A 15,869-nucleotide genomic window follows, 5' to 3' on the forward strand; every position below is an offset into this window, starting at 1 on the left:
ACAATACACGGTATCTTTCATCTATTTTGATTTGCAGATCAGCTGATGCTACAAACAAATTCTTCTCGAAAGGAACAAGCAGAGCTCTGACAACAACATGAAACTATGCTCATCCTCCTAGAGTAGTTCTGCAGTACTTTAAATATTTGTTTTAAGTCATCCCCTAACATTGGCTAATGGGGGGCGGGGGGGGAGGTGCTGAAGCAATACCTCAAGCCAATTATTTTTAAACCAAAGTTAGACAGGTGAGCCATAGGCCAACAGCCTCTGTCTTGTTCTTGCACCAGAAAATAATTTCACTTTTGATGCACAAATAGGGTGGCAAAAGCAACATAAACTACTGGATTCAAAATCCAATAAATTCACCTTGAGGTTTTACCAAATTTAAAGAGGCGGGTGAAGTGCTAAGCACAGACCAACTCTGACAATGGAGAGCTGAAATACTAAAGGTACCCTACAACAAAACTGGTCTTGTGTCCTTGTTTGCTTCTTTAAGGTACATAAAGAAGGCCAGGGAAGCTGTTCAAGATTGTTTTGTGGCACCTTAGAGACTAACAAATTTATTAGAGCATAAGCTTTCGTGGACTACAGCCCACTTCTTCGGATGCATACAGAGTGGAATAAATATTGAGGAGATATATATACACACATACAGAGAGCATAAACAGGTGGGAGTTGTCTTACCAACTCTGAGAGGCCAATTCAGTAAGAGAAAAAAAACTTTTGAAGTGATAATCAGGCTAGCCCAGTACAGACAGTTTGATAAGAAGTGTGAGAATACTTACAAGGGGAGATAGATTCAATGTTTGTAATGGCTCAGCCATTCCCAGTCCTTATTTAATCCTGAGTTGATTGTGTCTAGTTTGCATATCAATTCCAGCTCAGCAGTCTCTCGTTGGCTAACACGACTGCTACTCTGAAACCTGTCAAGATTGTTTTGTTTTCTTCCTCATACTTTTACTTCAGAAATGTAAATAATGAAGTCTAACCTTGCCCAGTTTTGCTGGAGGAATTCTCGGGTGTCCCATAGTTTAGACTTCTCACATCTCAATTGAAGGGTGAACCTTAAACAAAGATGTCCTCTGTCCAAAACCTTTATTAGTCATTGCAATTAAGGATGTGTATTTAAAAAACCAACACTTGATGTAAAGAGTGACTAAACGCCTTCTTCTCACCTTGCACTCTCATCTTGTGATATCATAATTTCACTAGTTTACCAATCATGATAACGTTTTTTCAGAGTAGAATTTGAACAAACCTTTCAAGCTATCATAGTACATCATAAACAAGCATAAAAGGCCACAAACTTAATCCCCCTTTCTCCCCCCTCCCCCACGTCACCTTTAACTAGATCAAGGATTTGGCTGCCAGCATGATTAAGAACGGTCATTCAATTAGGCACACAGTAGCTTACTTGGATAGGCAAGTGAGGGCAGCTAGCATAGGAGTGGTAGATTTTTCAGAAGGTGCAGAGGCCTTACAATCTTTGCTAGAGAGTATTCAAATTCTTCAATCTAGATATAGTGGTTGAATACCAACCTAGGCCAGCTAAGGAGAGCACTTGCCTGAGGACAAATCCAGTATTAAGGGTGACAAGACAGTTTACTCACCATAGAGTAAACAACATTAGGAATGCTTTCAGCCAAACACAGTATGGCTGACACCACTCGATTGTCAGAACAATTCAAGGTACTGCATGAGGTATGTCTCGAGACATTCTTTGGACCACTGTTAGAATCAATTCCTAGTCCCATTGATAGGTTTTTGCATTGTTGGATGGAGTACTGGTGAGGATGTACCTATTTATAATTTTTGCCTTTTGATGTCACAAAAAGAGACGGAAGCTTAAACACATGCCTTAAAATTACTACTTTACTACACCAATGGAAATTTATAGGCAGATAAGCCCCAGTTTTAAAAAAAGCAAGCCTATCCAGAAAAACACTTAAGAACTAGCTTAAATCTTATTGAGTCTCCTGAATGGGGATGGATTTAAGCATATACTTACATGCTTTGGCTAAATGAGGACCATATACAGCATGCTCAGAAATATTCATTAAGGCTTATTAGACAGTGTGAAACATTGGACTTACAGCTTAGTTGTAATTATTCTTAAAGGGAACCCAATTTTAATTTCATAAATCACTAAATATATCCAATACTACATTACAAAACTAAAATAATTTAAACCCATTTATAAAATATTTCAGAGAAACAGTTATAGTAAGTCACTTAGCAGAAGCCAAAAATATTCCAGAATATGTACTCCAAATGTGACACTGCACTCAACTTTAATGCCAATGAAAATAAGTCCATTCTAATTATTGATTTCATAGCATATATTAATTATGACAAAGGTCCTGTTCAACATGATGGAGGACATTTAAAACACAAAGTGGCTAAAGTCTGAAAAAAAAAATTGAAATCAGAACTACCTATTCAATGACCAACACTTTCAGCCTCTATGCTGCCAGTCACATTTTCTCATATGAACATGTGCAGTCGGGCAATATCTGGCTTGTAGAACTGTTAAAGTGCAAAGACTGCAACATAAATAAATCTAATCTGATACAATCTCAACAATATAATTGTATCGGACTATAGATATGGGTAATATTTGATAACATCCAAGAATAGCTAAAATGATTCAGAACAAAATGTCTATGTACAGATTCATAAGCCATCAAAAATATAGCTTTCCCCTTATGCTGTATTACAAACTGAAGAAATGCCTTAGGCTAGTGTAAACTTTACAAAGGGAATGAAAACATTTTTTAAGAGAAACTCCAGACAACCAGTTTGTCTGAAGTCCAATAGTTATGAACAAAATAATACAGCAGTCATCATGATGGACAGGCCACTGAAATGCTGGGACTGACAATCAGTTCAGTTTTCTTAAGACCTAAAGGGGTAATTTTGGCTCTTGACAACATAGGCTTGTGAAAATAGAATGAATTATATTGTAAAAATAGAATGGGTTAAAGAAATGCTGTATGTACCTTTAAGCAGAAATAAGAAATGCTAAAATACAGGCGTCAGGAAAAGGAATATTAAGGCATAAACAATGAGTCCGCTTAAGCTAATGGTGGAACATCAGCTGGAGATCTGTAAAAGTTAAGAAAATTGAATATGTAAGTCTAGCCTCAGGTAAACTGGTCAGTTCTGCTTTCTTTGTCCTCTTGTTAAGTTCACGCCCTTTTTATCTGTATAAAATAAGGTAGTGTGGGTCTTGGATGGTGCTCACATTATCTGGGTGTTATTAGCAGAGCACTCTGCTAATAAAACAGAGTGGTCTGACAAACTGAGTCCTGAGTCTAACTTTGACAGGCTTAACTCCTATTTCAGTCGATGGGAGCTGGACTTGTGTAAGAAAGGGCAACATATGGTTTTAGCAACCTATGTGCTAACTTCTTTATGATTCCTAACACAAAACATTCCTTGAATATTAAATACTTTGTTTTAATGGAATTTGTCACTAACAATTCAAGAAATTCAGCTTTTAATATCTAGTCTGAATTTTGGTTAAAAAGTAACACTCCCAAAATGTAAGACGACCATTTGAATGTCTCCATTGTTCTTAAAGAAAATACCTGAACATCTTCTATGTGAGCTACAGTATATATTTCTTAATGATCAGCATTCATCTTAATATTTTTGGGGGGATGGGAGGGGGCAGATGCAGAGACTTGGACATATAGCTCAACACTCAAGAAGATAAAGAAATTCTTACTCAGGAGAGCAACAGCTATCTAAACAACTCAATGAAACTATTTAAAAAGAACAAAGTTGGACCAATAAAGATACTACTTCATCCACCTTATCTCTCCAATATCCTGGGACCAACACAGCAAACAAAGAAAAACGGATTTTTCAAAAAAACATTGCATGGACCTAAGATGACGATATGCAAGCAGATGGAGTTCCCAACCTGTACAGCAAAGAATCTCACAGGCACTGGATATAGTCCAAACTTACCCTCTTCCTGGGGTCTGGTTTCATCTCTAACTCAAAACAGATACATACCTCATCAGTGCATAAAAATTATTTCTATTGTTTTGAAAAGCTATTTTTTATTTAGATGTTGCTAATTCTTGACTAGCTTCCCCATTTTATAGTCTTACATTGCTAAAGTGGATGTTTTGTAGTTCTTTCCTTAATTAGTTTCCTGTTAGCAGAATTTCAGATTTCATATGAGAGAATTGTTTCTATCAAGAACTTTCAAACACAAGATGCTCATCTATGCTGAAAAAGAAACGTTCAAGGCTTCATTAGCATCTTTACTGTGAGAACACGACAAATTCAAAACACCAAAATCACCGTCAAATATCCTGAGCTGTACTTGCAATCAACACCACCTTGTGATATGTTGAACTTCCACAAGGCAAGAAATCGGAAATGAACAAGCTATTGTCCCATCAGATCTTGCAGCTTGAAGTCAATGGGACTTGTGTTTCTAAGCCAGGTGGCTCTAAAAATCCTATCTTTAAGTGACTTTGGGCTCATCTACACTGGCACTTTACAGCACTGCAACTTTCTCACTCAGGGGTGTGAAAAAACACCCCCCGAGCACTGAAAGTCTCAGCGCTGTAAAGTGCCAGTGTAGACAGTGCACTGGTGCTGGTAGCTACGCCCCCCGTGGAGACGGGTTTTTTAAGAGCGCTGGGCAACTACACAAGCCACATTAAAGCGTCGCCACGGCAGCGCTTTAACACTGCCAGTGAAGACACGCCCTAAATATGGGTTTACGGAATCGAACGTTTCGGGTCTTATTTTATATTTGGCCTGTGTGTAACATAGTTGTTTTACAAGTCTGGACTTCTCATTGTTAAAAATAAATTCATTTGGAAATGGCAGATTTTATTCTATGAAAAAAAGCTTCAACTAAAAATATAATTTTAGCCCCTCATGCTGCAAACATTTATGCACATGCTTAACTTTAAACACAATTTGAAGTCAATAGGACTATTCATGTGATTGAAGTTACACACCTGCTTCTTTCTGTGTTTGCAGGCTCGGTGCCTTAACTGTGAATATTCTGTCCTTGCCAATAGCCAGTTTGTAAAATTCAAACACATAACCTACCAAGTGGTATTTATAATCTTTATAAATTTTAATCTAAAATAGCACAAATTTTCAAATTAGTTTTAGCCTCAGACTCATTTAAATCCATCATTAACAAAAAATCAAATACATTAAATCATCACAGTAAATTGCCATGATTTAAATTGCTCCACCTTGTACATCAGCCTAAGTTATCTCTCCAAGCTTGGCTATTCCTAAGATTTCCTTGCAAATGCTTCCGTCCCAGACCTTAGTTCCCTTTTCCCAAAGGGACATTTCAACCTTCCTTATAATCAGAGTGGAGTTAATGAATCATATCTGCTACAGTGAGTCAGCAGGAGTCAGTCAGCCACTTTCTGCATGGTTCCAACACTTGCTAACAGCATGGATAAATAAAAGAACCTTGCCATCCCACCTATAGCATGAACGATGAGTGTTCTAACACTCTCCTGTGAAGCGTCCGATATTGGCCACTGCTAAAAATGATGATCATCATTGGTCTCATCCAGTATGACAATTCCTATGCAAAACTTTGTTTTAATGTAGGTTCAAATGGCAAGGAGATCATCTTAAATTATAACTAGTCTAAGACAGTTTTATGAAACAGTTAGGAGTTGTGGCATCTTTCTGACCAGATTTTGAAAGGAAAATTATCAATTTAAAAGCACAAAACAATTCTGGGGAAAATAAATCTATTACATTATAGTGAAAACAGCTGTTTTTTTAAAACAAACATTGCCTGGAAGTCTTGAAAATTAACAAGGCAGCACCAAGAAGCAAACAATGACTATAAACAGAAGCAATGATTTTCACTATATAAACTGAGTGGCTAAAGAGGTGGGACATTTAAAAAAAAAAAAAAAAAAAAAAAAAAAACCACCACCATACAGGGTCCTTTATTTGCCTTCAGGTTTTTTGAGCATTTAGTCTTCAGATTTTCATGCTTTTCTCACAAACACAAGGGTCAGAAACTCTCTCTTTTTAATTAAATCTGAGAATCTCACATAATCACATAACCCCAGGAGTTGGGACTTTTAAGAAAGATCAAGTAACTTGTGATAGAACTCCAGGAGTTGGCATAACTGACACAAAGACAAGTAAACTGGAGACCTAAAATTATCAGTTTTAATAGTCTGTTATTGTTAACAATATACAGTTTTATAAACACTATCCCTTCAAGAATAATAGTGCAATGGCACAAACAGCTGAACAAGTTATCAGAAGGTCTTAGTGGATGCTCCAAAACACTAAAGAAAATTGAAAATACTGACATTAAAAAGCAATTTTACTCAGCTCTGGATTAAAAAAGGCTGGGGAGGGAAGCCACACATAGTGAAACTGCAAAATTGCAGAAAATGACACTCAAAACTATCTAGTATTAGGATGTTATTACTGATCTTGATGAAGTGTATTAAGAAAAATTGCAAACCTTCATGGACTAACTCACAACTCATATTACAAGTCAATTACTATTTATCCACAATCTGGACTAATTACTTCAAGTTCATTTATAATACCTATAACTATTCTGGTTTGTTCATCTTACAACCACTGACTTCTTTATGTTCTCTGACTTACCATACAGTCATTATGATTGGGGGTTTCTTTTTCCATTCCAAATTACTCCTGCACTTCTTTTCTGTAGTTTACTTTCCCCCAAAACTGTGCATAAGTGTATGCTTAGTTGAGAGAGAGAGAGAGAGAGAGAGTGTGTGTGTGTGTGTGTGTGTGTGTGTGTGTGTGTTCTGCTTGTTTTTTTCTGGGCTAAAACCATGGGAGCGCTTTCCGGAGCATACTTATGATTACATTCACTTTAAATTTTAGAAAATAAGATGTTAGTTTCTATTTTAATAAATCTTTAACAACTAATGTTATTACTGAATCATTTTGCCATTTAAGAAAAGAAAGCAAGAACTGAGAAGCAAGTGGACTCCATCAAAAATCTCTTTTAATGATGCAAAGACGTATGGTAATAAGTGACTGCATTATCATAATGTTCCACATTTCAGGCTTACTGTAATATCTCAGTTATATAAAAGGTATTTATAACTGAAGTTTAAAAATAATTGAAGTTAGCTGTTGCTGTAAACACAAAATCCACCACAAAGTTTCTGTCTCAAAACTATGCCATGGCATCTGAGAACAAGAGCAAGTCTGGAAGTGAAAGAGAATCAGGACAATAAAACAGTTCTTTGGTTAGCCCATGCTCTTGGGCTAGGTTTTAATTACAAGGCTTGAGATTCTTTAATATTGTTTAGCATAAAACAGTCTCTCTCTTCTCCAGCACCAGCCCTCTCCTGTTTGCCATTCAGCTGAAAAGGTAACAGCAAACATGCTTTAGGAACACAGATGATGCAACCATAGACTAGGGGTAGGCTTTGAAATAATTCCCAGTGGTTGGCCTATTTCTCTTGCTTCATCTTTGCTCAGTGGTAATTTCTAATTCTAATTTCTGAAAGTGGAAGAGGAGAAAATGCTCAGGAGAAAAAGGATAGTCATATACTAGTGGGAGACAAGGTAGGTGAGGTAATATCTTTTATTGGACCAACTTTTGTTGGTGGAAGGTATAAACTCTCAAGCTAGAAAGAGCTCTTCTTCTGCTTGTGAGTTTCTTAACCATGAACAACTACATTACCCAAACTTAACTTGAGTTCGTTATGTAGTCCTATAGGTCACAATTCTGTTGCCCAATGTTTGTAAAATTCCAAGAAACTAAGTTTACTTATAAGCCCCAATAGATACAGACTGGCTAATGTGCCAAGACTTGAAGATTTATGTCCCTTCAAAAGGGATTACTTCTCTTAAGTACTTTAATTTAACAACTGGATATTCTTGTTATTCATGTGAATGGATAATGCTTTTCTGAATCCTCTTAAGACCTTGGCCTTGATTATATATTGTGTCGATGAGTTCCAGAGTTTAACCATGAATTACGTGGAAACGTGTTTCCTTTTACTAGATTTGAATTTACCATCTTCCAATAACAGAATGTCCTCTATTGTACATTCTTTAGACAACTGCAGTGTCAAAATGACCACATTTTATGCAAAAGAGATACATTTTTCATTCCAGCCCACTCTCTAATTGCATGCTACAGATTTGATCTGTGAGCTGTCTGGGGCAGGGTCCATCATTTCAATTTAGTTTACACTTTTCCTACATTGTCTATGTGATGCAGATTTGTATACTGACCATTCAGCCACTTCATGGAATGCTCAGGGGAAAGGAAAGAGGTTTTAGAAACTGGACATGATGCCACTGGAGCTTTTTGGAACCAAGCGAAGGCAGAAGCTGTTCAGGATCATAGGCTAAGGAGGCTAGAATGGATATTTCTGCCCAAGTTGTTAGCAATACTGATGCTTAAATTGCCATCTGTAGGTTTCAGAATCAACAGCACATTAAGATGTAAGGGATGGTTCACTTCACTGAGCTATTATTTCAGGCTGTCTGAAAACTCTCCATCAGCACAGCTGGTTCAAGTTCTCAACGCCTTTGGTACTGCCACCAAAGTACTAGAAAATATGTTTTTAAAAACCATGAAATCTTAAAATAGAGACAAGTTTGCAGCAAAGTATGGGTAAAAAGGTAGATTCCTCAGCAAATTCTGTGACTGTAGAATCATGCAACCCTGATTATATTCTTTTATCGAACAATAAGAAAACATTTTTGACTTTTCCATTAAAAGTTTCTTTCACACAATATTGCTTTAGGCTCTCATTTTTTCTGTTTTTCTCTCCAGATATTGACATTCTTCAGACTGGCAGCAATTTGTGAACTCATATCATATAAGAACATGTTCTAACAGCTAACAGAAAGTAACACAGTATTCTTTAATTTGCTTCACTTGTAATCTTCTTATACCAAGGATTTTTCCAAAATCCCAAGAATTTAAATCCAATAACAAACAGTTGCAGAGTTAAGTGTTAAAAGCATGACAGACACCACACTAGATGAACATATTACCATATATAAACCCAATTATACTCTTATCAGTAGTCTAGAGTTACTCCTATTCGTTGTATGTTCTTACAATTTACTTAACAAAATACTTACTAATAAATATTTAGTAAAAACCCACATGCAGTGCTAGCAACTCTTCAGATGTTAACTGGGAGAATGTTATTCCAATTTTTTTGCTATTGTTCTCTTGATTTGTTTTGTTTTGAGAGAGGGGAGCAGGATTGGGATGAAAAACAGTGAAGAATTAAAAATCTCCAGGAAGAATGTGTGCAAGTAACCTTATATTTTGCAAATTAGGGAATTCTGAATTTTACAGTAAGATGATGTAAGGGGAGAAACAACTGACTGAGTAGATAAAAGAGAAACAAACATAATTTAAGTTTAAAGATACTCTTTAAAAAAAAAAAATCAACCATTTGAGACATACGGAAACTTAGTTGGTCAACAGAACATTTGGATCACATCTATCTGCAACAAACATCTTGTGGACATTATTTCACAGAGATGTTCGAAAACAAATCAGTCAGTAAAAATAAAGTTGCCAGTTAATCAGTTATACACAATTGCTAAGTTATGGAACTATTTCGTGGTGCTTCATACTCTAAAAAGACTACAATAGAAGGAAAATGTTTGTTTTTCTTCAAAGATCGTACACACAAACTAAATATGCCCCATGTTTAACTTTCACAACTAAATACTTAACACAAATGCAAAGATCAAAGAGAATAAACCTTCATGAAGTCATGCTATGAGAGTCTGTAACACTTTAGCATAAAACTTGCACAAAACACTGGCCAGCCAGCATAGAATAAAGAAAGATCATCTGATCTACTGCACAAGCACCCTTTGGCAAAGAATTTGCTTCAAATTCTTGACACCTCACTTCGTATTTCCACTCTCTTTTAGTTTGTTTTATGAAAACGTGAAGTAATTTATAATCTTTCTCCAGAAAGTGTCTCTTAAAAGTAGTTTGTAGTGATGCTGTAGTTGTGTTGGTTCCAGGATATAATAAGAGAGACAAGATGGGCAAGGTAATATCTCTTATTGGACCAACTTCTGTTGTGAAAAATACAAGCTTGTGAACTACAAAAAGTGACCTCGGCCTCTTTGTCTCATAGAAAAAAGTGTGAGAATATTCTTTACCTATTGCTTAGTAACATTACTATAAATGAGATTAGAGAACAAGTTATCTTTTACTATTTGAATGGCCAGCATCACGTGTACAACCAATTTCACTGTTTCCCCTATATAATTGTTTTTTCTTCTTGAGGTAGGTCTTTGACAGTAACAGAAAAAAAGTGTTTTAGGTGTTTCTTTTGGGGGGGAGGGGGTTAAGAAATTTCAAAAGGTTTGTTAACTATAAACTTTGGTTTCAGGGGACACAGGAGCAGGTACAGCAAATAATTTAGATGTTTGTTTTGTTTTAATTACTGTCTAGATTTCAAATTGATGTCTTTCCTTTAAACAGGTTGGGTTTTTTGGAGTTTCTTTTTTTAAAAAACACAAACCATTAACAAAAAAATCCCAACAGCTATCTTCTTCCTTAAAATAAATGAGAGGTCTGGGGAGAAAATTCTACAAGTCACTATGTCAAGAATTTTGTTAGGTAATAAATGTTTTGTATTTTTATTAACTGCAATAACTTTCTAAGGGCTAACATACCAAATGAAAAAAGTACAACCTGTTTAAACATCTTAATTTTAGTTTTATTAATATGCTAGAACAACCTCACTTGTAAATAACATTGGAACAACTAGAGCATTTAAAACAGAGCTGAGCGAAATCTTGATATTTCCACTAATGCTCTAATTAAAAAAGAAAATCTCAGCTAATAAAATGAGATTGTTCACTAAGAAATTCAGGAAGACAACTTAATTGTGCCTGATTGTGTGAATTTATTGAAATCAGACAATTAGTGGAAATAGGTAACCGACAAAATATCTATTCAAGAGCATGATAATTAGAAGCAGAAATGGCTTTCCAACTATATACCATATATACTCGTTCATTAGCCCGTTCGTTTATAAGCCAACCCCCCCAAAATGGATAGGTAAAAATAGCAAAAACTGTATGACCCTTTCATAAGCCAACCCTAAATTTCAGGGGTTGGAAAACTTTGGCTCCCAGCCTGTCAGGGTAAGCCACTGGCGGTTTGGGACATTTTGTTTACTTGGAGCGTCTGCAGGCATGGAGCCCATAAGCTCCCTGTGGCCACGGTTCGCCATTCCCAGCCAATGGGAACTGCGGGAAGTGGTTGGTTGGGAACGGCGAACCGCGGCCACAGGGAGCTGAGGGGCTCCATGCCAGCAGATGCTCCAGGTGAACAAAACTAAATGTATTAGATATTCAATTCAATGATTCCACAGAGTTTAAAATCATCAAATTTTGGTGTAGACCCATTTATAAGCCGACTCCCGCTCTTTGATGCTTCACTTTTTTACCAAAAATATTCGGCTTATGAACAGGTATATCACTTGTTCATACTCATGACATTTTTGCTTAATAGAGCTTACATTCTTCAACACAAGTCAGTCACACGGGATGAAACAAAAAAGTTACTTAAACAAGTATAAGGTCAGTGCACTTGTAATAAGGACTGCATTTTTTTTTAAATGTTTCAAGAACCCTTAATATATCTGGATAAGATAGGTATTCTCCTCAATGTGCCATTTCAAATAATTTCTCCTCCTTGTCCTAACATCTACTTCCCCCTCTCCAACTCCCACCCCAAAAACATAGGACAGGGAAGATTTCTTAAACAAGAACTGCAGAAATTTCTGCTACTTTATGAATTCCAAAAGCAATTTTAAACTGTAGGAGAAAAACTTCTATTCCTAGAAGAAAGATTTTAAAAGACTCTAAAGCAAGCAGCAAACTCTCAGATAGGAACAAACAGCCATTTCAACTGAGGTAAATTCTGTCTTCTCCAACTCACCCTCTCTCCCCAACTTCTTCCATCCTCAAGTGTTTCTGATAATACACTGAAGTAACTCATTAAAAATACTATAGTATCAGGTTTGCAGAGGTATATTTTTGACCATATGAAGATAATTTAAGGCCTTTTCCTATGCTGAATGCTATTAAAAACAAAATGTCTACAATGCCTGGCAATTAAACTCAAATTACATTGCAAATTCCATGTAATATGGGTTACTGAATAAAACAGGGACTCTCTGCGAATACAACGATATTCTTGATTTAAAGAATTATTTCAAGACAAAGTGACATGCTGAAAATGCAGAATATCGCTCTTCAGCAGATAGCACTAAAAAGATGGGTGAGGGAAGGGCTCCTAAAACTGGATACAATTAATCTTTCCCATAGAAACAAAACTGATATAAAATCCGAGTTCCTGATTCTACAAGCACTTATACATGTGAGCGGGACTACTCTTGCAGTCTTCATGGAGAATTATTCACATGCATAACTGTTTGCAGGATCAGAGCCCAAGACAGTATTTTAGCAAAATAAAGATGCCCTCTTCTTCTACCTCCAGGTTTCTGTCTCTATGTGTAACCTTATTTTAGTTTTCAGATAATAGCACCTAGGTGGAGATTTAATTCATTCATATTTAAAACAATATTGGATTGAATCAAGTTGACAAAATCCAAACCATTTAAAAATTAATCCTGCAAGCTTCCCTAAGATCACTCTCAGTTGTAAGAGCTACACTCCGCAGGAAGTGTTTACAAGATCAGACCCTGAATCTAAAGCTCTTTCATTTTAAACCCATGTAACAATGTTAACGTTTGAGTTCTATGTATTTTCTTATTAACTATTTCAGGAGAAGTTTTTTTTTGTTTTTTTTTTTTAAAGTGTTCCTGACTCATCTCATCTATGGAGAGTAAGCTATTCTGAAGGGCCCCCCCGGGAAATAAAGATTGGTGGTTCATTGCTGAAGGACAGTCAATAGGTTTTTGCTTGACTGTTTAGACTGCGCTTGTTGTTTGTTTTTATTACACTCCCATTCCTTGAATTCCTCCTTCCTAGCAAGGAAATAAATTGCTTTATTCAGAGAGGGAGAACCCGTGCCTTTGAAGGAAAGGTTTGAGAAAAAAAAAAAAAAAAAAAGAACAGAAAAAGATCAGAAGATGACTCTGTCCTGATTTTGTATGAAGGGGAGCAACCAAGCTGCACCTGCATTTGTTACCCACTAAGACTCATTGTGTATACAATAAACCCTATTTAAGAAATTAAGTTAAGATTCCTTCTCTCTTTTCAGAACCTCCTCAATTCCGAAGGAGCTAAAACATATTAAATTCTTCTTTCTACCCATCCACAGTTCCCTTCACAGGGAGCATCTACAAAAGCTCAGCACAACAGCAAAGCTGTCACACCTTTGCTAACCTGTGTGCATGGTGCTGGGATGTTTTTCACAAGGGAACCCTCCCATCCTTGGAATTACATGGCAATAATTAAGAAGGGAGAGGGAGGAAAACAGAAAGTTACCGTAGGGAAAGAAGAGTACACGAGGGTATTAGTTTTAACGGGGACTGAGTGGCGGCCCCCCAACATTGTGCTGGGTGTTTTTCCTGCTCGCAGGCATGGCCATGCTGCATGCAGCACTGGCTGCCTGCTGGGCAGGGACATGAATGGAAGCGAGAGTTGTTAAACACCTAGCGGTGGGGGGATTTCTCCAGGCTGCAGCTTTCATGACAGCCTGTCTTTGCTGCACTGCAGAGGCGCCATCTTCTCGCTCTTAATCTCCGCTCGCCCCAACCCTGCCGGCACCGGGCCCTATACCCGCCCGGCCGAGAAAACCCCCCACAGCCCGGCTCCACACGCGCGGGTCCAACGCCTTCCCCCTGCAAAGCCGGGAGAAGGAGTCTCCTCCCCGCCCACCCCCCAGCGGATGTCCCTTGCTCCCAGCCCACCTGAGCAGAGCCCGGGGGCATGAAACCTCCCTGTTCCTCGCCAGGAGCAGGCGGAGGTAAGGCAGCCTCTCCGCGGGGACCCGGCCCACAGAGGCCGGGGAAGGCGCAGCTCCGCCCGGCGGAGGCGCCGAAGCTTTGTTTCCCGGGGGCTGGGCAGGAGGGGATTGCCCGGGCGCCGCCGCAGCGCGCGGGCTCCAGGAGCAGGCGCCTCCCCGGGGACCCTGCCCTGCGAGGGACACTCGCCCCCCGCTACTCATCGCCTGCATCACGGAGGGGTGGGGGGAGCTCTCTCCTGTCCCCCCACCCCACGGGGGCAGCGCCGCCGAAGTTAGCCGGGAACAAAGCGCCGGGCGTTGCTCCAAGCTCCCCAGCGGTCCGTGCGCCGCGGGGCATCTCCGCCCCAGAGGATGCACGATTGTTCCCGCTGTCCCCACCGAGGAGGAGTATCCCGGCCCCCGTCCACCCTCCCTCCCCGGGCAAGGGGCGGGCATTGCCGCACCACCCCCGGGCGATGTCTCCCGCACCCCCGGGGCGGAGAGCTTGCACACAATGAAACCCAGCAGCAAGCCGGAGGCGCGCAGGGGCTGCGGTCGGTGCACGGCACTTCGCAGCCTGCTCCCCCCACCCCCTTTTGTTCCCTGCACTGCTCAGCTGGAGAAGCCCATTGTTCAGCGGTGGGAGGGGAGCCTGGCCACGGAGCGGGGGGGTGGATGGGGGAGCCCAGCCCCTTCATTCGGGAAACAGGCAAGGCTCCCTTCGCCCACCTTTGCGGCGCCTGGATGTGGCCGAGCCCTCCGGCTACAGGGGCGGCTCTGGCCTCTCCGCAGACAAAGGCTCCGGGAAGCCGAGCAGGAGGGAGGAGAGTGGCAGCCCCCCGCCCGCCTGCCCCTTACCTCGACAGCCCGGGCCGTGCAGGAGCAGGCCAGCAGGAGGAGCGCTAAATGGGGCAGCATCGCCTCGGGGGGACCAGCGAGGTGACGGGGGTCTGGCTGTAAATCCGCGCGCTCGCTGCCAGCCGCCGCCGCTGCCGCTGCCGGGGAATCGGAGTGAGCTGCGGCAGCACCAGCCGAGCTCCGGCGCGAGCGCGAGTCAGCTGATATCCCAGCCCACCCAGAGCCGCGGCAGAGGCAGCGCACACACCCCGGGGAGACCCCTAGCGGAGGCCCGGGGAAAGCGCAGCCAGCCGGCCCGGGCCCTAGCAAACTCCCTGCCCGCCCAGGCTCGCAGCCACAGAGCACAGTGCACGCCCGTCTGCGTTCCCCCAGCTGGGAGGGAGCGGGGCCTCTGTGCGTGAGAGCGGTGTCAGATCCACTCCTCTTCTGTATTTCCTGCAGGATCCAGGCGGGAGTTATTTTTAAGGACGGCAAACTGCCTTTCTGTTGCAATGTGGGAGACACCTAGCTCTGCCTCCCTCGCATCACCCGTCTGGTGAGATTGCTGCCAGACCCGCTGCTTGTGCCACAGCCAGAGGTGCACAACACACATCATTGTAACGAAATTAAATCCAAATAAAAGACACACTTTGCTAGCTGCTCATGTCGGAGGGGCAGTTCTTTATGTCCTGGAGCCCATCTCCTAGGACGTAGAGTTCAGGCATGAAACTGATGCTGGATTTGTATTAATGCTTTGTAACTAGAACATGTTTTTACCTGCTCTGGGACCACTGATATCTTCTTTGCTCCGAAAGCTATTGTAATTCTCTGCCTGCAGCAGTTTTTGCTGATATCTTTTACAGAATGTCCATATGCCTATGGGTACTTTGTTGACTGATCAGTCATCCCTGTTTTAAATATATATAAAATGTACAGAGATAACCCCCAAAATGCTTGTGAAGTCTCCACGAACACACATTCACAAGTTAACTGCAGGTTATTTGGAGAAATTTTGCTCTTCATTCATTTTTTTACAAACTGGCTAGTTGTCATATTAAACTAGTCTCTTCAAATATTGATAAGTTATACCATGATCTAACGA

General features: G+C 40.2%; 1 protein-coding gene across 4 annotated transcripts in view; it reads right to left on the bottom strand.

Moving 5' to 3' along the window:
* Positions 1-14,966, bottom strand: part of APP (amyloid beta precursor protein) — a 325,530-nt gene extending 310,564 nt beyond the window's left edge. For 2 of the 4 annotated variants that reach the window (XM_034793108.1, XM_034793091.1), the window contains exon 1: positions 14,789-14,966. In XM_034793108.1, the coding sequence (XP_034648999.1) occupies positions 14,789-14,848 (60 nt within the window). In that variant the 5' untranslated portion in view covers positions 14,849-14,966. The remainder of the gene's footprint in view (positions 1-14,788) is intronic. The other 2 variants (XM_034793084.1, XM_034793098.1) reach the window with 2 other exon arrangements.
* Positions 14,967-15,869: the final 903 nt, after the last annotated feature.

The sequence above is a fragment of the Trachemys scripta genome, chromosome 1 (assembly GCF_013100865.1).
Source record: "Trachemys scripta elegans isolate TJP31775 chromosome 1, CAS_Tse_1.0, whole genome shotgun sequence".
Taxonomy (NCBI): Eukaryota; Metazoa; Chordata; order Testudines; family Emydidae; genus Trachemys; species Trachemys scripta.